This window comes from Chlamydotis macqueenii, chromosome 5 (assembly GCF_036417535.1).
Source record: "Chlamydotis macqueenii isolate bChlMac1 chromosome 5, bChlMac1.mat, whole genome shotgun sequence".
NCBI lineage: Eukaryota > Metazoa > Chordata > Aves > Otidiformes > Otididae > Chlamydotis > Chlamydotis macqueenii.
The window spans coordinates 3,495,853-3,520,179 of NC_141560.1; the positions used below are offsets into that span (position 1 = coordinate 3,495,853).

General features: G+C 41.4%; 1 protein-coding gene across 3 annotated transcripts in view; it reads right to left on the reverse strand.

Moving 5' to 3' along the window:
• The window catches only part of DDHD1 (DDHD domain containing 1), a 61,794-nt gene that overhangs the window by 19,968 nt on the left and 17,499 nt on the right, over positions 1-24,327 (reverse strand). For 2 of the 3 annotated variants that reach the window (XM_086748549.1, XM_086748547.1), the window contains exons 3-7: positions 21,085-21,186; positions 14,536-14,664; positions 12,242-12,389; positions 3,001-3,107; positions 2,737-2,843 (exon numbers count right to left, since the gene is read on the reverse strand). In XM_086748549.1, coding sequence (XP_086604675.1) covers positions 2,737-2,843; positions 3,001-3,107; positions 12,242-12,389; positions 14,536-14,664; positions 21,085-21,186 — 593 coding nt within the window. The remainder of the gene's footprint in view (positions 1-2,736; positions 2,844-3,000; positions 3,108-12,241; positions 12,390-14,535; positions 14,665-21,084; positions 21,187-24,327) is intronic. The other variant, XM_086748550.1, reaches the window with a different exon arrangement.

A 24,327-nucleotide genomic window follows, 5' to 3' on the forward strand; every position in this document is an offset into this window, starting at 1 on the left:
GCATTTTCTGCCAAGACATGTATCAGTAATTTACAGAATTACAATTAGCCTGCAAGTAAGTACAGGCAAGATCAGTCAAATAAGCACTTAACAATACAATGAGACCACACTAAATTTACTATGTACCAACTAGTCTTTTTAATCTCTGTTACAGCCATTTATTATTAAAGAAACATGAAGCTACAGTGACACAGATGTGAAACGAAGTCACCCACTGAAGACACTAAAGCCCAAGATTACGTTACCACAGGTGGCACTAGCAAGGTCAGCACTAAAATGTGAAATGATTGTTCATTTAGAGATAGGCATGTGTGCACCAAAATATCAGTTTATTGCTTTTCCTTATTATCTGTGTGATGTTTAAAGAGGGATTCTGTTTTACTCATCGTGGACCACTGTATGGATGAGGACAATTCTCTTGCAGCCACACACAAACCCCACAGCTGAATCTGTTGGCTTGCAGACATCCTCCACACTGAACTCAGAGACCAGACCGAGATGTTCATAGGGCCGTACTGAATTATTAATACCTGTCTGGTATCACAATACACGTCAGAAGTCAGAGGCACCTTTTGGGTATTCTTCTACCACGTTGCAGAAGAAACAATACTTGAAATCAGAGAGGGGGTTATCCACCACGCTCCCGTAATGCTTAGCAGAGCAATCCAGCTGCATCTGAAACACCTCTCTGCTATCTCATGTGAAAGCTGATATGACAAAGCTTCTTCTCCCTGAAAGAAGACAGCAGCTACCCACTCGCAAACACCTTAACGAGTTGTTTAAAGAGTGGCCAAAAGCTTTAAAGGAGCAGTCATGTTACTTCTGGATGTGGGGAAGATCCTCGGAAGTAGAAAGAAAATTCCTATCAAAGTATCGTTGAGTGATGTCAGGTAAAGAGTGGGTTTACTCTTCTCTAGGCTGAACTCACTGCATTGCTCCATTTATTTCACAGGGGCACAGCAAAGTTAATTAGCTCCTTTTGAGATACTTTCAGAATTTCTGGATGGAAAGCATTAGGAGCATCCACAGTATACAAAGAATTGTGTTGGCGTGATGAAATGGCGAGCAGGAATATTAATTCTGAGCAACGTGTGACCATGTGAACACTTGAAGACAAGGCTCATTTCTGAGCTGGAACGAGCACTCAGAGCAAAGTGCCACAAAAAGGCTCCACAGTGAACATGGGAAAAATCCCAACTGTTTTCCAGAAGAGTCCTCAACTCAGTACTGCTGTGTTTAAACTCTGCAGATAGGTCACAGAAAATAAAACGGGGTAAGAAATGGTAACAAAAAAACCACAACCCACTAAATCAAGTCTCCTTTCAGTAGGTAAAGGCAAAATAAAAGGTGAAAAAAATATACAAAAATCATTTAATGACTATAAGCTTAACACAACTCCTAACCAAATGAGGAGGATCAGATAAGAAGTCACAGCCCTGACAGCTCACTGGCAGAACACAAACTCTGTAGCTGAATGAACAACAAGAAAACCTTCACCCCAAACATTTCGACTGCAACACCGAAAATGCATTTCAGAAACCGGTTCTTCAAGGTTTTAACATTTCATTTGTAACAGCACTTTCTTTTTTGGACAAATACTTGTAATTCAAATTGTACAACTTTGCTTTGAGAAAGTTAAAAAATTTACCGATGCAGTCTGAACATGGTAAGGTACAATCAACTTGTCTGTACTGTTGCAAACATTTCAAGAAAATTCACTTGATTCAGTGAAAAAAACAACTTATTAATTTGTAATCAGATCTAAGCATAGCTACAGAATGCTCATTTGTCAATTCTCATACCTGAGAGATGCTGATACACCTGCAAAACTACAGATCTACTGAGCCATGAATTAAATTTTTCATGCATTGTTGGCCAGCATACCTGAACTTCGCTTGCTAATCCATTTCCCACAAGATGCCCACAGACACGCCAATCCTCTAATGCAGTTTAAAAATCTATTTTAGAGCTGCCAGAGAAGTTTTCATCACTTGCCCCAAAAGTTCATGCTGGCCTCAGTTCCACAACAGAGAGAGAAACTCGATACACAGCAGAGAACCCAGGAGCTCTGAACAATGAACCCTGCATCGCTGAGCAACAAGAGAGGAACAGCTTTCGGCACACCTGTTGCTGGTGTTGGAAGTTAAAAGGCTCACAGTGATCTCACTACGATTGCTGCCATCAGGAAAAGAACTATTATTAGGTAGTTTAGGTTTTAAAATTATACTGTTAGTCTAAGTCTAAAGGACCTATACCTATCTCATTTTAATGAAAGGTAGCATCAAATCCCCAGGTAAGCTTTTAAAGCCCCAGCTGAACTATGCACAGAACACCAAGGCTGCAAAAAGACTACTATTAGTCCACACATAATGCAGTCAATACTGAAAAAACCTGTAATTCGTAAAGAAACTAATCCTGAAACATCCCCACGGGGGTTTTCCAGTAAGAGTGACACAGAAAGCGTGCTATTGGGGTGATGTACGTGTTTTACAGGCTACTTCATCACTTCTTCAAGGCTTTTCCCCTCTGATTAAGCCACTTCTTGTTCTCAATAAATTACACTGATAGTACTTTTTGCTGTTTTTCTACTCCTCTCGCTCTTAAAACCCTGTACTTTGATTACTATGGATATACATTACATACTTGCAAAGTTTTAGTGTTCTTTATGCTGAGTGTCTCAGAAGGAAACTCTGCTTACATTCCTAAATCCAGTTTGTTTCATAAAAGCACACTTACTTCATCTCTATAAAGAGGACTTGTGTAATACATGATATCCATCGCACTGCTGTTCAGCATATCCCTTAAACCTCGTACTTTATCTGGAGTAATGGAGTCCACAGTGTCTGAAAATCAAAAAAAAAAAAAAGAGACTTGAGTTACATGCAGGAGAACGATAAAATCCAAACAAGGCATCTGCAGAGATCACGTTAAACTTCTGGGGACAATTTTGCAGACTGCAGCTACTGGAACAGCAAAAGAACCAGTAAGCAAGCAACATACCTCCATCGAGGGTAAGTTTTGATCTCCATTCAACTGGGAGAAATTCAACATGCGTTGCAAGATTGGAAAAATACTTTTCTTCTATTTTTCTTGCAGTATCTCGCATCCTATGAAAAAGAAAAAAGAACGTTACTGTAAAGACTACTGTTAGTGCTCTTATCAAATAAAGCCAGTGCATATCAAATTGGAAGGCTTGAGAGATCTCAGAGTGAGAAATAAGACTGTTTATTAGCATTTCAACTTGCAGTAGCAGATGCTGTCCTTTTAAAAGACTTTTAATTTTTAAAGCATATCTGAACATCAACATTGAAGCACCTCTCTCAATGGATGCGAGAAACCTAAAATACCTAAAACCCAAATATATCTGACCTCTCTGTTGTTGGGGGAAAAGGGGAATAATGGTGTGTTATATTCTTCTAAAAATGCTATTTTACTTCTGTTGTGTGAAAGACCCAACAGTAAAAAATGAAAACAGCATGAAGATAGTAAAAGATCCATGGATTCCATCAAAACCATTCAGCAACCAAACTGATAAAGTGTTGTATTTCCCTTTCTTTCCTTTTCAGGAATCTTGCCTCCCAACAGTATTAGGATCTTTGAAGATGATCATGACAAACTAAATCCGACCAAGTGGCAGCAGTGCTAGGTTTCCAGCAGCTGCTTCCCAGCTCCAAGAATCAGAAGGTTTTTAATTTCTGAGGCAAAGCCCAGAGTTTCAACATGGTGTTCTTTTTTTTTTCCTATTTTCAAAGCAATGCCCTTTCAGTGATTGCTACAATCACAGACATGACGACACTAATCTCCCATCTGTACTTCTACCAGTCCAAACGCGGTTTATTAAGTACCCCCTAGCTGAGACACTTTCCCTGAATTTATTATGCTCCTCTGTTCTCCAACAGAAATGAAACAGTTCAGCCTCAATCACTACCAACACCTGAGACAGTAATCGCTTGAGCTGCTCCATTTGATGAGCAAAACACGGTCAGATAAAAAGGAAAAAGTATCAACAAATTTTTTTTTTCTTAATCTCCCAGGGTAGCTGTCATGCCATCAGGACGCAGCGGGATTTATGCTGAAGGCAGATGCGTCCGGTGGAACAAACACAGAGGTGATGGTTTCAAAATATAGATTATATATTAGGAAAATTTTTTACACTGAGGGTGGTGGAACCCTGGCCCAGGTTGCCCAGAGAGGTGGCGGATGCCCCATCCCTGGAAACATTCCAGGCCAGGTTGGCCGGGGCTCTGAGCAACCTGATCTGGTTGGAGATGTCCCTGCTCCTGGCTGGGGGGTTGGACTGGGTGGGCTTTGGAGGTCCCTTCCAACCCAAACTATTCTATGATTCTATGAATTTCAGCCATCACCTTCAGCTCCTGAGGGCTGCAGAGAGATGTCATGCTGGCTTTGGGCAAAATGCCTTCTACGTTTTTACTTCAGCCTTACCAGCTGCACAGAGAGAGAGCAACACTCTTCTTCATCGTGTTTTTTCCAGGAGAAGGAAAAGCCCATTATACTACTAAAAAGGCAGATCGGTGATGTACCAAATTTTTTTAAGCAGGCACTCAATACATTTTTCTATAACTGACACCTACTTTCTGAGGAAGGAAAGTAAGAAAGGGGAGCAGCCTTCACACCCTTTCTTCCCAAGCAGTTACTGACGGCCTGACCAAACAGCCAAGAAATGCAACTAATGAGTGTCTCTATTTTTAAAGCCTGGCTTGCTTGTACTCCTCACCTCCAGTCCAATGAGATGGCAAATGTTCCCATGATGAAAAAAAAAAAAATCAGCAAGAGGATTTGCTTAAATCAGGTTAGTTAGGCCTAACTAACCCACCCCACACAAAGTGCCTCTAAGGACACTTATTTGAGAGCCCAACTTTAGCCACACAGAATTTCTAGATTATCAAGAAGACAAAAATTTAGTAAATACATTAACATTCCTGGAGTCCCTGAGTAACCAAAACAAAAAAGAAATGCACCTGTTTGTACAAAATCAGACAATTACAGGCAGAAGGAAATGTAGGGGCCTAAAATCTAAATGAATATTCTTCGGAAATGCTAACAATTCTTCGGTTTTGCCAAGTCAGCTTAACTTTCTCTGCACGAAGGAGAAGGCCAGCTTGGATGAATTCAGAAACAGTAAGTTTAGCAGGAAACCAGCCAAGCAGCAATCTAAAGCTGCTAGGCATAAAAGCAGTAAAAACATAGAAACGTATGAATAAAGCAGAGAATTCTACACAGCTACTTTAAGTGAAGGAACTAGTAAACAACCTGGTCCTAACAGTGCAGGAAAAAACATCCAAACTTTTAAAATATCAGTAACAGTTGTGTTCAGTATGAAAAAATAACTACTGGGGCCATTGACATCCCCATCTCCAAACACAACAGCTACAGGGTTTCTTCCTGTTCAAAAGGGTCCAGGTCTTACTAAAGAAAAACTGACACAGAAGATTTTTTTAACAAAAAGTCTCTTTCCTAAAGCTAGACAGATGAGTTGGGAGAGAACAGTGCAGCCTAGCAATTCTGCCAAAGCTTTTGGGAAAAGCTTCAAGTCCCCCCTCCTAAAAACGGTGCCAGCTTTGTGTCCTTAACTGAAATTTTGTGAAACGTAAAATGTAATTTGACTCGGATTTGGAGGGCTCCCCTCACGTCAGATGAGGTTGTCCAGACACGATCCCACTACGATACACAGCATTGCACGCTAACCTTACAAAGCTGGTTAATAACACAAACTTCTGACTGCAGTTTTGCAGATTAGAAACTCCGTAGTTACGAGAACATTTAAATTTTTCTTGCCTTCCACTAAACTTTCTGAGGCAATGCAGTTCAGTGTTCCTAAACAAACACCGTCAGAGGTGCAATTATTCTCTTTTTCATTATTTTACAGCAGCAGTGTCACGCTGATCCCCTGATCACCAGAATCATGGAGGCATTAAAGCACATCAGCAGAGCAATTCCCACTGCAACTCATTTCATTCTCCGCAAATTGCACCATACAACATCTCCCATCGATTTTAATCAAATTTGATATTATAAATCCTAAAGAAAACTGTGGTGTAATTGCCAAGCGATGTGGCTATGCTCGCATATAAAACCCCAGCACATATACCTGCTATACATGTGCTTATCTGTTCTGCTATAAAGTATTTTTTTTCTTCTTCTGACTTTTTAAAAATAACTATTTTGATCTATTTTATTAGATGGCAAGTCCCTCCACTCACTTGCTAAATTAACACCAACTGCAGTAATAAATTCTCATCTAAACAGGCAGAGAATTCTTCTCCCTTCCAATACAAATGAATGCTGAAATATTGACCCCCAGAGCAACAATTACTTAAATCTACACACTGAAACAGATGGTAACAACTAAAATTTATGATTTTCCTAAGAAAAAAAATCACTCAGGTGCAGATGCAACACATAGCTTAGAAAGCGTTCTGACATATTGCTATTTTCCATGCTAGAAGTAATGGCTTGAAAATAGATACTTTGAGAGTCATCATAAATAAAATGTGCTTGGCTGCCTTTCTCTGATTAAAATAATAAATAATAAACTTGTATTTCCACATACACATTCTTGCTTAAGCTAGTATATTCCAGAGATATATTAACATATTTATGATCACTGCTGTGTTTTGCTACTAATTTCACTCTTGTGCAGCAAAATAAATACTACATTAAAAACCAGAGAGCTACAAGCAAGTTCGCTTCAGCTAGTTCACCAATTTTATTAAACGACCTTGAGAGCTGCTAACAGAGCAAAATGCCTGAAGGCTTGAAGATGTTACTCATTTTATTCCCAAGACATCTTTGCAGACTCTCTTCAGTCAGATGATCCATAGCCAAGAAAAAAGGAATGGTTTTTAATTTAAAAAACATTACACAGACAACTTCTTACTCTGAACTCTTGATTTCAGAGATAGGGCAATGGGTTGTCCACGCAAAAAAAAAAAAAAATCAAAACTCTCGCTACTTCCTGCAAAACTGTGCGACTCCATCCCCGGATTTCGGTCACACAACCGATAAATTATGCTCTAAAGCACTCCCCAACCGCTTTCACCACTCTGGAGTTCCCTCAAATGGAGGGCAGCGCTCACTGCCTCTTTGAGGAAATAATACCATGAGTTATTGAGGAAACCCAGGGCTGGCTTGAGCTAAATTGGGTAAGTTGAAGTGAGAGTAGTGGGCATGAGTAATAAAAGCTGAGATCTGCTTAAGCCAGAGGAAATGAAAAGGATGGTGTTTTCAAAAGTGTAGCTGCATCGCAGAAAGGCAAACTGAAGTCTCACTCAAGGCAGATTTCAAAGAGCAACGGCAAGGCACGAGTCATCTTCTGCCCCTGTTCTTCAGGGATTCAGCTGCTCTCAGACCAGACACGTTAAGATCACTGCTCTGGGGCACGTGCAGACTCATTTTACTTTGTAAGAAAGATGGAAATTCTAGGATGCAACCAAAGTAAGCACGATTGTGATTCACAGTTCATCCTTTTCAAGAATAACGGGACTCCGCATGATCAAGGGAACTCAAGCTGCTCGGTTAGTTGATCACAGGATCCCTGAGACAAGCCTGCGGAGATCCAGGTCCTCCAAGCGTGAGTGCCTCCTTCCCCAGCACTGCTTGTCAAACGGCAGCAAGGTTGCCCCTTAGCGAGGCGCTGGCTTTGGCATAAAGCAGACTAGGCATTCCTTGTCCCCGCTGTCATCCCCTGCCTCCTCGCCACTTACTCCCATCTTCCAGACGAGGTTCCAGTTTTTAGGACCAACGGCAACTGATGCAGTTGACAACAGGACCGTGCAGGCAGTCGCGCTGGTGTGGGCAGGGAAGACGGGAACGAGGACAGATCTAGAGATACATCAAAGTCCTAAACAGGCTGTCATAGCTTCCGTCCAATATGCAATCATGTGTTAGATAATTAATAAACATACAAAAAACAAGCTGTTATGAAAGTATTTAATGCCCTAACTATCACCTTTTACCTTTTGGACTGAACTTCTCATTTAGCTTGCAAGACAAGCTCAAGTCGAAACCTGTAAGACAATTTTTACCATTTGGATACTTAATTTCAGAAGAACATGCAATTATTACCAGCACTGAAGAATGGAAAACAAGCATGTAATATGTATTTAATGCAATATAAGCATTTAAATGGAAAATCAGCAAAAATACCAAGTATCTGAAAAGCTAAAAACTATAGGAAAAATTTTATAGGAAATCTTGATTTAAGATTCCATATTTAATGCACTGAAAGGCCTCTGAGCATCTCTGCACTCTGTAAGGGCTTGCAAACCACTGGAAATTTACCAAAATAGCTATTCTGAGGTAATTATTATAATGATAATCCACAATTAAATTGCTTTCTAATGGGACTTGCCATAAAAATGTAATTGGTGATTATGGAACGCCAAGATGATGCTGCTTGTGCAGACAGCAATTTTTGTGCTACGAGCAGCAACACAGGCAATTATAATCTTTGCATCAAAACAGGAGATTCAGAGACAGACAGATACCAGCTTGAGGGTAGGAGTAGCCGAGAAATGTCACAACATTGCAGCTATTATGGAAATACACAGAGCAGTTACTTCATTCGATTTGCAAGCACAGGAGCTGATGTAATTTAGAGGGTGAGCCCAAGGTCTGACCTTTAACTAAGTCAGGGGAAACAAAAGGATTTTGGTAAGGGAGGTTGGAAATGTGTATAGTAAGATTCCTAAATTCTATTTAATACGTGGAAGGACACCCCTCTCCCCTCAGTGCAACAAAATCAGAGATTAGGCTTCAGTGAAAAAATCTTCCAAGTACAATATACAAGTGTTTACAGTAAAATCAAAGGATATCCCTACATGATTTTTTAAAAGTTAACACTGTACCTTATCAGAAACCTAGTAATGCCAGAATACTGCACCTGATGGCCTCTAAGACCCCTCTAAGTATGTACATTATGCCATAATATCTTACTTTGTATTACACAGGAATACAGAACAGAATATATTCTTCCTTAAACAATCATCCCTATGCTACGGAAGCGGCTCACAGCACGTTATTCCGCTCACGTTAGGCCAGCTGAATCACTGCTCCAGCCTGGAGGAGGTACTGCCTCCTTCCAGACGAGCTCTGCAGTTAATATCAGCACTGACAGGAGCAGCTTGTTGTACCAGCTGCCGTGCCACATTTAGATAATAAATGTGTTTAACTACACCGTGAAGAAACAAAATGATGTCACATCTACCGACAACCCGTTCGTTGGAGCATCGATAAAACCCATCTTTTCCATTTACCTACTTACAGGACACCTTGCGACCACAGCGTCTAACCACATTAATGATTTGATTGAACTCCACTCCTTAATGAAATTAGCAGATATTACCCTGGAAGCAGAGTTCTGTTTTCACCTCTGTAAATAACAGTATCTGCCTAATGACGCGGATGTATCACGAGATGCACCAATTTCTTCTCAAGGTGGTAAGCTGAGGACAGGGCGTATCAAATGAGCTCTGGTAGAGTCTCTCACTGGCCTGGGTTAAGACAGAGTAATCAATTTCTGGGTTATAAACAGTATTTTTGCACTTTGTTTTTATTTCTTTTAGGACCATTTGTTCAAGTGAGGCTTTGGTTTTGTGCTATGAAGAACTGAAGTGTCGCTCTCACACAGGTTGAAACAAATAAAAAAGTTTTATCCCAGGGTAGAACGAACACAAAAAGAAGCAACAATAAATGTACGTGGCAAAGAAAAAATGCACAAAATATTTTTTTGTGGACGGTAGAAAGGGAAGGCACCTGAAGAAGTATTCCCTTCTGCAGATCTCAGAGTCCCTCCAAGCCCCATACCAAAAAAATGCAAGGTGTCACAGAGACTGCCTCGCCCAGCCTGCCTCGTCTCTGTTTTCTCCCCATCTGTGTCCCAGAGTCCACAGAGAGGACTGGTGACACCCTGCAGAGGAACGGGTCCTGCAAGACGTCCTAGGGCCTAAAGGAAAAGCAGCTTTCTACTTCTAAGGGACACACCACCAAAAACAAGGTTCCCACACCAGCATATACAGATCACAAGTGACATCCAAGTCCTTCAAAGCTGCACGCAGCCCAAGACAACGATGAGCTCTGTGGGCTGACGGTGCCTTCGACATCTGCTGGTGATACCCAGATATGGACGAGGGAAGAAGGGAAGAGCGGTGACACTGACGGGCAGACCTATGGCTTAAATTACAGAGTTAGCATGGCTCCAAATACAGGTTTCCTACTAAAGAATGTAGATTTAAAAGCAAAAACATCACTGAGTTCTTGTCCCCTTAGCTTCTCTTTTAAAGTGTGAACGTCCAAAAAATATTTCTCCTTATCCATCTTATCATTTCCCAAAAGACAACATTTGACTTCCTGTGACCCTAATGCAAAAGAACGTAAAATAAACCCCAAAACACACCCACCCACCATGGATGAAAGTGCTAACAGAAAGTGCTAGTATGGCTTGTGAGAGCTGCCATCATGCTGGCCTGTCAGGCATTTATTCTAAAATCTCTTCCTAGAACATATGGGATCTTCCTCACTGGTAAATTTTAAGCTATTAAAAAAAAATCAATCGAAAATGATGCTTTCATTTCCCAGTTTTGTACAGAATACACAATTTATGCCAATAATTAGCATTTTAAAAGGCTATGTAATACTGTCTGATATTTATTGAGGATATGAGCAAGATGTAGTGAAACACAAAAAGTCTGTTTCCCTTTTAGAGAAAAGATTTCACATAAGGGGCTGCCAGTTAAAGCAGGACTTCTTACGGAACGAACACCTACGCACTGTGTCCTGAGCTGAAGTTAATCCACCCATATAACCCCTGTACGTATGTTCAACGCAAAACAGGGTAGGGGAAGGAAAACGCAGAAAACCTCAATTTCCAGGTGGAAGTTTTATTTCTCGTCACTATTAAAACAGCAACTTATATTTAGGAGTAATTACATCCTACAAAAATTTAAGTTTTTACATTTATTTTGGTGACTAATTTCAGCCCTTTATCAAGGGCTGTGGATTCTTTTCTCTTTGGTTTTGATTGCTTGCTCTTAAACGACACGGATAAAAGAGCAGCGAAGTGCCAGGACAAGGGGAGCAGGCAGTAGCAGATTGTTGCTTTGAGATGACAAATGACACAGCAGTGAAATCAAGAGGTCTGCTCTACCACACCAGAGGACACTCGAGTGGAACAACGAGCTGAACGAACACGAGAGCCTGCTGACATGATGGTACACACGGCACATAAGCACTGACCTACATGGCCATTCTGGATTTAAAGGGAGGTTCCCAAAGCTCTCACCATGAAATCAGCAATCCCAGCTCTACACCCACTTTCACAGGAGTCCCTGGGTACGTCGCTGTTTCTCTCAACTTTATGGAACTATTTGGGACGCACATACTAAATCATCTGCCCAACACAGACCTGCAATTAGCACTTTTCTAGCCTCTTTTTCAGCTAATGAAGCATTCCTCAACACCACCTTGTCCCTCAAAATGCTGTCATCACGACTTTATAATTTCTTCTAATATTCAAAAATCTTTTTCAGGTACAGCGTTCTCAATAGCTCAGGAGTTTGTCTTCCCATTCACCAGCACCCTAAGTAGCTCTTTGAGTTAGCTTAGATGTCAAATCAAAAGCCATTTGCAAACCAGTCTTCAGAAAAGACATTCAATGAAAACATCTGGTGAGCTTTCAGTCACGTTTTACTTTTTATCTGGCATCTGTGCACAGAGTTTGATGAGCAGACGCTCAGCAACACCTACCAACTGCATGAAGTAATTCTGTCCTGCAGGGAATGCCAACATCCCCACTACCTCCCCAATTCCCCTCTCTTACCAGTATGCACTTCACTCGTCCACTATCCTGAAAACCAGGAGGAAGAACAGAGATTCCCCTTGATTTTGACCAAATGAAAAATCTCTCCTCGCTCAGAGAAGTCACGGACCAGAGCTGTTAGAAATTCATGGGTCAGTCCCCTAAAATTGGCAAGTATTGGTCATGAAAAAGAATGTACCTTTGCCCTTCTTGCTCTCATGGCCCGTAGCTGCTCTCACTAAGTCCACACACCCAAATTAACAGAGAAAATAGTGTACACAGAATATAAAGTCTAATGACTCGGTCGAAGAGGAGGAGAAGGAAAGAGGAAGAGACACAGCGTAAACCAAAGGGTCTGGTGTAATTTATAACGTCAGCCTCACATTTAGGCTAGAGATGATACTGCAAATATGACGAAGCACTCACATAGCTGTATTTTTGATGATCCTTCCTTGGTCCATTTTCTGCCCAATACCATGCACAACAAACACAATGTGACTAGTTTGTGGTGGCTTGTCTTCTAACGTAGCTTCTTCTACATAGCCTCTATGTAGCCTTGTCCCACTACTTGAAGCTGTAGAGAAAACATCATCCTAGATCAGTTACATTCGGTGAAGCGCAATGGTCTTACATGTTGACAGAAGCTTGATTTGTCTCAGACCAATACATATTTTGAAAATAATACTATATATAAAGGAACAGCATGTACTTTTACATAACTGCAGTTTTAAACTCCTGAAAGATTTAAGCAACTAGGTGATATTAATTTTATCAGTCAATGTATTAAAAGGCCATTTCCACTCTAAAGACAACTAATTTCAGAGATGTTATGAAAAACAACTTCTTAGAAAACGGTTGTGTAATTGTCCATCCACTTTTACAACACAATACCCTTCTTTATGTCTCAATCACTGAACTTCCTTAAATCTCCACCTTACTTCCACAGCATGGAAGCATCATGGAGAACGCTCTGGGGAGACCTTAGAGCTGCCTTCCAGTATCTAAAGGGGGCTGGATAGGAAAGATGAGGAGAAACTCTTCAGCAGGGCCTGGTGTGGTAAGACAAGCACTAATGGGTTTAAACTGGAAGGAGGTAGATTCAGACTGGATATAAGGAAGAAATTTTTTACGCTGAGGGTGGTGGAACACTGGCCCAGGGTGCCCAGAGAGGTGGTGGATGCCCCATCCCTGGAAACATTCCAGGCCGGGTTGGCCGGGGCTCTGAGCAACCTGATCTGGTTGGAGATGTCCCTGCTCCTTGCAGGGGGGTTGGACTGGATGGCCTTGAAAGGTCCCTTCCAACCCAAACCAGTCTGTGATTCTATGATTCTAAATGATCTGGCCACCAAATTGGTAAGTGTTGTCATTCTCTCGAGAAGCTTTACAATTTTTCATTTTCATCAGGAAAACCTAGGTTTTATTTCAAGCTGATCCAACCTCAAATTTCCCCACCCGTTCTCCAGTTCAGTGGCCAAACCAAAAATCAATTACCCAGGGCAAATCTGGGCATTCTCTCAGTGTCCCAGCGATGGCTTCAGAAACCCACTGGCACAGCGTGTCTCCACCCCCCTCTAGTGACAGAGCCACGCAGAGGACCCACAGCCCTGCACCAGGGCTACCTGTGCAGGAATCCAGCAACCCCTTCAGATGGCCATGCAGAGGAAGACAGCATCATTCCCCACCACAAAAAATCTGAAACAAACAACTCGGTTTGTTTTTAAGGAGGAGGAAAACACTACAGAAACGCTAAGGGCAGTTTTTAAACAGGACAGGTTCTGTTTTCCAAGTCAGCTTCTATTTGGTATTTTCCCCTCCCAAATTGTTTTGGACAGATCTTACTTGTTATTTATTACACAAAATCCAAATTATGTCCTGGATACAGAACACTTCATTTCTTCTGGAACCGAAGCATCAAATTAAATTAATTCTTAGCAAACATTAATTAAGTATTGACCCAAGAGCCCTGTGGGGTAAGAGGGCATTAATTACAGAACAGAGGCACGGAGATTAAAGCCAAACCTATTACCTGATCTTGTCTTTTCAGAGACCAAGGAACAAAACAGATGTGTGTGTTCTTGTTTTTGTAGTTGTCCAGCAGTGCATAGAAGCACCACAACAGAGAGGATGGCAATAATCTGACATCTGCTTGAGAGAGACCACCCTCTCTTCCAACCACCTCATCCTTGCTGGCTTCGTAACTGGTAGTTTTGAGCTTAAAGGAGCCTGGATCCCTACTGGAAACAATCTGTCTAAATGCTTCACCCCTCCTCTCAGTTCATACGTCTGTTTAATGAACTGGGAAAAAGCAAGAGCTGGCAGGAGGGGAAGGTATGGTCACGTATTTAAGCAACAAATCACAGTATATAAGTACACAGCGGTGAAGTTAAGGTTGCAAAGGGAACTGTAATTCCTATGCTGAAAATATTACAGTGGCTAGACTCTGCCACTGTAATAGTTTCTTATACTTACTACGTAATGCTAACTGCGGCATCCAAAAGAATAATAAAACATGTATGAAGAGTCATAGCCTGCTCACATCTAGTTACAATTACTTACAACAACCTAAGGGCCCTCATACAGTCTTCTCTAAAAACTGCAATGGCCAAAATGAGCTAGTCACATCTCGAAACTTCAAACTTGAAATCTCCCTCTAGTGTTAAAGCTACAAACATAAAATACCGGCATTTACAATATTCTTTACAAACTCTGAGAAATATTACCTTTGGAAAACCCCAACTTTTGTGTAACAGTTCTTGCAATTTTGGATGTTGTTGCATCACTGTAAAGATACACTTCATCCACACTGTGCCAGTCCACATGGTTGCGACTCAACTTTAGACTATGAATAGCTGCAGCAAAAAGGAACAACATTTAATTGAGATGGGTGAGAGGAAAAAAAAAAAAGCCTCTTCAAACACAGAAAGAGAAGAGTAATTTATACATAGGTTAAAAACTAAAGCGTCGTTATACCTAAATCCTTATTACTTCTTACCTTGAAAAGTTTTTTTTTTACATTTAGGATTAAACTGACCAGGATAAGCAGCAGTTTGGAGACCACCTATGAGAACATTTCATGTCGTTCTCCTCCCACCCTCATTTTAGGTTGGTTTCCAAAAAATTCCCTTAGCTGAAAACCAAAATCAGAGAGAGGCAGGGCAATGCATCCTGAAATACTGGAGGCTGGTATGATGACCAGGTGGCTACCTCACGTGCTCTCATCACCAGAAAAAGAGCGATTTCAGTCCCATCTTTTCTCTCCTGTGTCTGCACAGCGAGATCCCTGGGTTTGACGGAGGCTACAGTGCGCTCCAGCAACACAGAGGCTTTCAAGGCTCCATTACTAGAAGGCTCCTTTGCATTTCTATCCTTTCAGCAATATCTAGGAGCCGGAGACGCAGAGTTCAATGAGAAAGCCTCTGAATGAATAATTTCTGGCACAGAGAAGAATCTAGCTCTTTCAAAAGCCACTAAGAGCTCCAGTGTTTTTTTGTGCAGTTGTGTTTTCCAGATTTGGAACTGATTGAGCTCTGGGACCAACCTCATGACACAGTGCCTGGTTGGCAGGATTAAACACAGCAGGCGTGTTAGAATGCAAGTCAGAAGCTCTCATCTCAGGCTTAGAGCTGGCTTGAGCAGAGCAGTACCACAGCTGTATTACCAGTAATTCAGATTTCACCTACGTTTAGAAATCTGCTGCTCGGGTCTCATCTAACCTGGAATACACAACATTTGGAGAGCTAACAACAGCAATAGCTCTGTGACAAAAAAAAAAACAAACCCAGTGTTATTTAACTGTCATTGGTCCTGCTAAAAAGTTCAAAGTCATGGAAAACACCCAGAGGGGCTGTTTTGGGTTTGTATTTTTTCCTATAACAAGTGGAGCCCTAATCTGTCCCCTACTTGAAGTCCCTCAGTTGAATTTTTTTGTACTCTTCTAAAAACATTCTGAGAAAGCCTGAGCCATCACAGTTTCATATTTTAATTCTGCTACAGCACAAACCAGCCATGTTAAGCTAGATGTTGTGACCTTTCTCCTGTAGTATTTCTTGTTTCTTTGCCAAGGCAGATAGACCTGGCAGAGTCTCATGAAAAACTAAGTGAAGTCTGTACAAAACGAGTGGATTAGAAAAGGATTACCCCTTCAATAGAAACAATTGATTCAGAAAAAATAACTAGAACTAGATTGCTGGTTTGCACTGACAGAGCAAGAACAGGAAAGGACATAAGCCTGACTTTGAAGAGCAAACAGGTCAGCTTAGTGTAACAAGTGGCCAGAGCAAGAAGCAATCTAGTGAGAACTCAACGAACATGCAAACTGATTTTTCATAAACATCCCTGCAAGCACACAGATGAATCCATGTCCAGAAATCTCAATTTAGAACTGGAACAGGAAAGGAAATTTCCAGCAAAACTTCCTCCTTCAGACTTGGAGACAACGCAACACAGACTGTGATGTCCAGAGACAGGCACGTAGTCTCGTAGCAAAGGCAAGGGATCTCCTTGCAGATGTCTCTGCAATCTCCTCCATCCTCAATTCCATGACCAATGTAGACTTTTTATGCATTGTCTGGCAGGTCTTTAAGAGCTGTTCCATCCGCCTTCTGTAAAATCCCTCTCAGAGTATGTTCCTAGGGAAGCTGACAGAGGAAGGCTGGAAGCTTGATGCCTTTGGAGAGCGTTGTACTCAAGGTCCAAAGCACGCAGAGGAAGAGACGGAGAGGTCTGTGGCCGAGTCATGTATTACTACTGGAAGAACAGCAGTTTGGGGAGAAGTAATCTTCAAACTATTTTTGGACTCAAGTCTAGCCTCTCTATTGCAAAGAATATACAGAAAGAAGTAGGTTTTCCTTACCCTGCATGAATTATTCGCACTTGGGAAGAACAAATTCCTAACTTTAACTCTTATGGTGTTCTTCAAAAACACGTATGTTGAAGGACACATCAAAATCAACTACAAGACAAGCAAGCACTGAGGAACCGCAAATGAAATATCCGATACTATTTCTCTGCATATTTAGTAATGCCTTCAAAAGGGAGCCTGAAAATTTTGATCTACTGTTAACACAAGCCCCACATGAAACCACATGAAACCTTCAGTAGGACCACACCTCCTTGTCTCTTGACAACAGCGTAACTTACCTCTCTGAGATGTGTTGTTAACACACCCACTGCATTCAAGTTCAGATTTATTTTTTACAGCACTTGGACTGTGCGCCCTTAAATTCTACCCAGCACTGGGAATAAAAGCAAACAAAAAAAGTGTTTCTTTGTTCTTGCGTCTCAATTTTTCTTCAGCCACAAAATATCAGGAGCTTTCAGGAAAGTGGCAGGATCCAGAACATGCATACGGACAAAGCTTTTCAGAGAATCTACCAATTTGCCAGGAAGATGATAAATTTCGCAGTTTTAATTGACATATTTATATTGTATTTTGCGTCTCTTAGTAAATTTTGCTCACCAACACATTCACTGCTTTTGAGCGCCTGTCCATGTGCACACTCCAGAGCAAAGCCCACACCAGCAGCAGGCAGACTCAATCACTGCAAAAAGCGGCTGCCGGACATTTCAGAGGCACCATGCACTCCAGCGCACTCTGCTTAACACTTCCAGGGTGTCTATCTCACCAAGCAGGAGTAGACACATTCCTTTAAAAGTTAGCAAGAGTCACTTGGGTCAAAACAAACCAAGCTGGGTGCTCTACCTTGGCACTCGTTTTGAAATCCCACGGGATGCACTGTTTAAAAAGTCTGCCTGAGCATCAATGCACCCATTCCATCGACCAGCTCACCCTCTTACTGACGTGGGGTGAGATTTCATCTCCCCTTTTAAAATTTATATAAACGTTGAGATGTCTGCTCATCCTCAGGCCCTGGATGTGATGTCCACCAGTGGAACAGAAATCCCCTAGTAAGGGTAAAATCTATCATTTTGAGCTCCAAGCCCTCCTGGTGTGCAAGGTTATCCCCTCAAAAGAGAAGTGACAGTCCTCTTGATGACTATGGTTGTGCCCTCTCTATCCTTACAGAAGCATCTGTCCCAGTGACGACGATGTCTGGGGAGAGAAAAACGGTACACCCTTGCAGACATGCACGGCAGAAACCCAACTGAGAGAAGAGTTGCCCAGCTGAGATCAGTCACAGCGATAAACGACCAACAAGCCACGTGTGCACGCACAGCAAGGCAGAGACAGTAGCTTTTCTGTCCCTACTCACAGGAGATACTCTTTAGGTAAGAAAAAAAGCAACCTGCAATAAGGTAGCTCCTAATGAGGGCCAACACTGCACCAAGGACTGTGAAAAGATTCTCAAGAGCCCAACCAAAAGGAGCTTCTGCTGCTGACAAAACCATGGTGTGTTAATAGCGAGGCAGGGAACAAATAAAGCATTTGGATTTTATAGCAGTCTGAAAAGAAGCACCCTAAAAAAATAATCTGAATATGCAAACTGTCCTTTCCAGGTATGGGAAAACAAGGGCTGCCATCGCTGTTTTGAAACTGAACATGAGGAAGAGAAAGTTATGTTTTCTGGAAGATGATGAGATAACATGATTTACATTCTCTTTTCAGAACAACCTCTTGTCCTATAAACCTCTCGCATGCTGCAGAGGTGGTCAAATTGACAACTCAGGGGCTTTTCATATCGAGAGATGTCAGAGTGTCAGGAAGGCACCAAGGCACGTCATAGCGTGGCTGAGGAAGCCAAGTCGCAGAATTCAGATTAGGCAGTGGGTACAGCACAGGGGAATCCTCTTCATGTTCATTCCTCTGCCTTCTGGGTCCTTCAGGAGCGCGATTTCTATGTTTGCAGATTCTCTCCAGAGCACCAGGCTAGGATATTGCTGAGCTTCACTGAGATCCGACTGTGCCTATGGCATCTCTGAATGTCAGGTGCAGAAGATGAAGAGTCTTCCGTAAAACCACGGGACAGGAATTTCCCTCTGGACCAGACCTCTTGCAGCTTTATTTTCACATGAACTACTTCTCTGAAAACAGGCACTGCTTGCTTAGTAGGCGTCTCTGTAGATGCATCTTCCCCAGCTGCAGAAAACCCTGGCTATTCTGCACACTGCTTAGTTTTCTAGTTTAGCCTTGAAGGCCAAGCCCATGGAAATGAGACCAAATTTTAGTTTCCTTTGGAGCCAGAAACTAGAAATGAAACATTTTTCAGGAATACCAACCAAGACAGACACCTAGAGTATGAGTACGTGGAAGGCACAACCCCACCGTAGATGGAAGACAGCCTGACGCTAGACAGGAGCGAGCCATGCAAAGACAAGGAGAGAAACACAGGGGAAGGCATCAAGAAAGGACTTCCTTCAGCTGAAAAAAATCAAAGGTTACTATCATACAAACTTCCAGTTTCACCAAGATAGATGAACACAGAGGAAAAAAATCCCTCTAAAATGTCTAAATATGAAAAATGAAGAGGTAAACACAAAATCTAGACTACATATTCCTAAAGCCTTGAAGAACCCGATCTCAGTTAGACTGCGGAAACCTGCCGAGCCAAAATAACTGGAGAATAACTGAAGAGCAGGAAGTCTGCACTATTTTGTGTACTTACAGCACAAAACCCATGGAGAAGCTGGCGATGTGCACACGGCATGAGCATTGCTAGCACAAACATCCTCCCGGCTCAAGTGCTTGAGGAGCTGAACACCTCCAGCATCAAGTGCAGACAGACAGGCACTTGAATGTGGCATTTCACGGGGCCAAAAGTTTAAAATTAAATACTTAATAAGATAAGCACCTGTTTTTTTCACTTGATACCAAAGCATGGGGTGATTCTCTTCTAGCAGAGTTTGACTATGCTCAAGTGAAAATCAATCTAGACAAAAGCATCTTTGAAGTGCTAAGAGCTGATACTACTTCCATCTCCTCCACAAAAACCCTGTCATTTCAGTCACAGCTAAAGACCAGAAGAGGGACAGATACTGCCTGGAAAATCTTTTCTGCCTTCTTTTTTTCAGGGATTTTAGAACAAATCAGTAAGAATTAATTTCTACACAGAACCCTGCCACATCATACATACAGCTGAGAGCATAATTTGGCTGCTATTCTTCTTGCTTAAATAACTCTGTAGTTTTGGTATGTAAACCTGAAGTACAGCTACAGATTTTAAAACCTTTTTAAAATTTATTTTAAAAACGTATGCAAAACCATTAGAAAGGCTATTGCTCTTAACTGGGCTGTTTCACATTGCTGTCATTTTTACATTGCACTTCACCACCCCTCAATTCATCAGTGTCACTATTTGCTATACAAGCACCTGCGTTTAATTTTTTAATTCAAGCACATTCATTACCACAATTGAAGATGATTTGGAGAAAAAAAAAGATACCAAATAATTTCAAAATTACAAACACAAAATAAAAGGCAGAAGTCCTTTCTTAGTGCTCAAGACAGTTGTTAGACTTATTCACCTTCACAAGAGAGATCCCGGGAACTAAAGGAATATATGGTCTGACAAGAATAACTCTAAACCTACCACGTGCATTCACATTTTTAATCGAGGGTGCAGTTTTCAGAAGTCTAGTTCCATGGTCACTGAAGCCAGTAAAAGTTTAATCACTACTGGCTTTAATGATGGCAGAGAAAGGCCAGTGAGAAGTACTTCCGAGCCTTCTGCAATCATTAATGGCTCCTGTAAGATCTGCTCCCACTTTCTGAAACAAATTTGCACAACATCAGCTGCTGCAAAGTTCAAAGGTGTTTCTGCAACACAGCAGCCTTTATCATTTATCCTATACAGCTTCCCCTTCCTATATTGTATGTCCAAAGTCTCGTTTCATTCCAGTACTTACACAAAAGCTGCAGTAAAAATAATATAGAACATAAAATTAAAGATGTATGCATTATCCAAAAAAGTGGCAAAGAAAACACTATCGAGTATAAATCCTTCATTTCTTCTCTGACATAATTTATCTTCTACTAGGCCTTCTGTGATTTTAAAAGAGTTGCTTTTAGTTTATTGACAAAGTCAAACCACACATAAAGAGCATAAGAAACAAGCATTTTATGGTTTTCATCACAGTCACAAACAATTATAATAAGGATTACTGCATGATACTGTTAGCATCTACTTTTCTCTAAGATTCACAACACTTCTACTTTTCTTCTAGAATCTACGATACTTTTTCCTTGGCATGAATACAGCTCAAGAAATCGCAGCACACGTAAATCTAACGCATTTAACGGATATAAGCAAACTAGAATTTAAAGCTTCCTAAGCCAGGAGTACTACAAAAAAAGAAATCTACAATTACTGTACCTTGGGAACGCTTTCGCTTAAGACATGCAGCATCTGAATTCTCCTTATATCCTCTCCATTTGAACAAAGAAGGGAGGGAGAAGGGAGGGAGGTAGTAGAGAACTAAAAGTAAAAACACTGAGCTTCAAAGTAAAATTTTTAAAAAGGGTGTCATTTTTTTCATTAGTATTATCATTTTTAGAAAAAAAAAATGTTGGCACATTTTCTGAAAAAGTACATACACTTAAAAAATTGGTTTTGTAGCAAAAGTGTAAGGTCACATTAGCCAAATTCAATTTTTCCACTCTTCATAAACAGCTATGACATCACAAAAAAGCTAAAGGCGTTAGTAAAAGACAGTTGGGACACAACGTAATCAGACTCACTGAGTGGCTTTGCATTTACACATACAAAATCATTATCACTCTACTTGGTACAGGGTAGAACACAGGAGCCCTTCTGAAGTATACACTAAATACTTTAAAAAAAAACCTCATCTCAATTAAGCACAGCATTCACTGTTAGCTCAGTTGTGATGGATACCCGTTGTGCTTCCTCAGGGGGTTCCTGAGCAAGGCTGAAAGTGAAGTCCTGTAAATCTACGTCTTCCGTGTTACCGCTCTGTGGGCCCTCACTCACACAAAGAGTCTTAATTTCAAAATGTTTTAGCCTCCAAAACCTGATATAGTGAAGAGAATGTGTCTAAATCCAATGAGAAATCAAGAGGCTCCAGTTCAGTTGTGATCACCTGAAATCAATTTGCCTGCTAGAGAGTGAGGAGAAATGCAACTGAATGACATCTTCCCTTACAAAAACCAGGAGCAGTTAATACTCCACGAACCAGTAACTTACGCCAGTACAAGAGAGTGATATTCCATGTTGTGTCAAGGGCTTTGACTGCCACGGTTACGCTGGTCTAGAATCACACCTCTTCCCACCCTCAGCTAACAGCTCTGTCAGAAGACGCCTTAATAGAGATGCTGGTGAAGTACATTACTGTTGCACATCAGTTTTCTAGGGGAGAGGAAAATCAGGCACTTGGAACTCGATGGAATAATTTAGTCTGCAGAACAGTCTACTCGCTACGGCAAAATGATAAGAAAAAAAAAGTATTTTCTATGGTGAAAGGGATAAAACACTGCTATGGATTGCCCAGAGAGGTTGTGACGTCTCCATTGTTGGAGATATTCAAAACCCCACTGGAAACATCCTGACCAACCTGCTCTCGTTGACTCCGCAGCTTTGAGCGGGGAGGTTGGACTACATCATCTGCAGGGATCCCTTCTGATCTACACGACTCGCTGATTCTAGGAATGTGACTTTCCCATCTAAAGGTTAACTTAGCCATCTGTGACAAAAATTCATCGTTAATACAAATATTTACGAATAGAGAAAATTTTATTTGAAATCTAAGGCAAAAGAAGCAAACTATTCCAAATGCAACTTTTACAGTTTTGTGGCATCTAACCACATGCTGAAAATCCATAAGAAAAACCAATAAACTTACGCAGTTTCAAAACCAATGCATTAAGAAAAATGCATTCTGATTCTGACTCACAGGATTTTTTTTCTACATTTCTTAGAATCTATAACAGACTTGATCACAGAATAATTTCTGTCAAAGGGAGTGCTGGGGCACGTCTGCTTCAATTCTCTACACAGAGCAGGATCAACTTTTAAGTTGGATCCAATTTCAGGTTTGAATCAGGTTGCTCAGGTGATTCCCAGCTGAATTTTGAGCATCTCGATGGATTGCTATTCTACAATCTCTCTATGCAAATACAATGAACTATGTCTATTCCTACCTTACTAACATATATATTAAGCTTTCAGTTTCACTTCATCCTTAAATGAATATATCTGAAAAAGGTGATGAAGCAACAAATGATAGGTACTCAACTACATTTATGATACTAACATCTAACCAAGTATTCTTAAAGCAGAGGTAGCAAACCTTAAGGCTGCTGGAGGATATTATTTACACTGGGGACCAGTTTATGATGTAGCCATGGAATGGAAGAATCAGAACTAGTCCTTGTGCTGACCTAGAGCACTGGGCAGTATCACCCACCGCTGCAGCCCCAGGAGGATGCTCAGCACTTCTGTTCCTGCTCTGCTGTTTGGCACCATCGTCACTAAACAGAAGGCAAGAGATGGCAGTCTTACAGGCAGCTGTGGGTCCCACAGACTGAACCTTGTTCTGGTTTTATTTAGTGAGGGGGGTGAAAAAAAACAAGCACTGGACAAACGAGTTGGAGGGCTCCCAGAAACCCCAACATTGTCTACCTATCAACAGACAGGTAGCAGAACAACAAATCAGTCCTGGAAGCCCACATCTACTGTTACAGCAGTGCAGCATCTCATTTAGGAGTTTAAGGTGTCATCGGACTCTTCTTTTTAGCAAAGACCTGAGTGGCAGATGTCAATCTCCCCTCCTCAATACAACTATAAAATGACAATGTTACGACTCTCATTTTGCTCCGAAAAATTATGTAAAGCTACTTTACGTAATGAACCTGTTGATATGCAGATTTGGATTTGTGCAAATTTATGATTTGCATTAACTCAAATCCATGCTGCAGACATTCAGTTTCAAAACAAAGAAGTAAAAATGCAGCCAGACCTCTAATTCCTCATCCTAAGTGTGGTTTCCTCCTGTAGCCATACCGATTACTCTGTCTGAAAAAACAGAAGAGCAATGTCCTTTCCTGTAACTATTAACAATAAAATGAACTATTTAAACTGAAAAAAATTATGTGGAATTTGGCCAGGATCAAAGCAGACTCTGGGGTGATGAGATGTGAAGAAGAGTGCAGTCAAGCTATGGAGAAGATAAGTGATGCCCTTGCAGCACTTGCTCGCACCAGGACTCCAGCAGCGTTCCTCTGGCCTGGTTTTGGGCACCTCGGGCGGCAGAGCTCCCTACAGTCGTCAGAGAGAGAGGCTCATGCCCATAGCACCCTCCCCAATACACACACGTTCTGCCTGGTCTGGGGGGTTGGCTGTTACATGCCAAGACCTCCTGTGGAACTTCAGAGATTGATGGTCAGGGTAGCTGGCCTTTGACACGTGTTACAGACACCAATACACTCAGAACCAAACATCCCTCCAGAAATCTCAGAAATGTGACTAATTTCTACAAGCAGCAGACAGAGCTCTGGTGCCCGGGAACCACGTCTGTGAACTCCTACAGGACACAACCTTCTTGGAGACAAAAGCAGGTCAATGGATATGGCAAATCTAAAGGTCCCATAAACCTGCTTG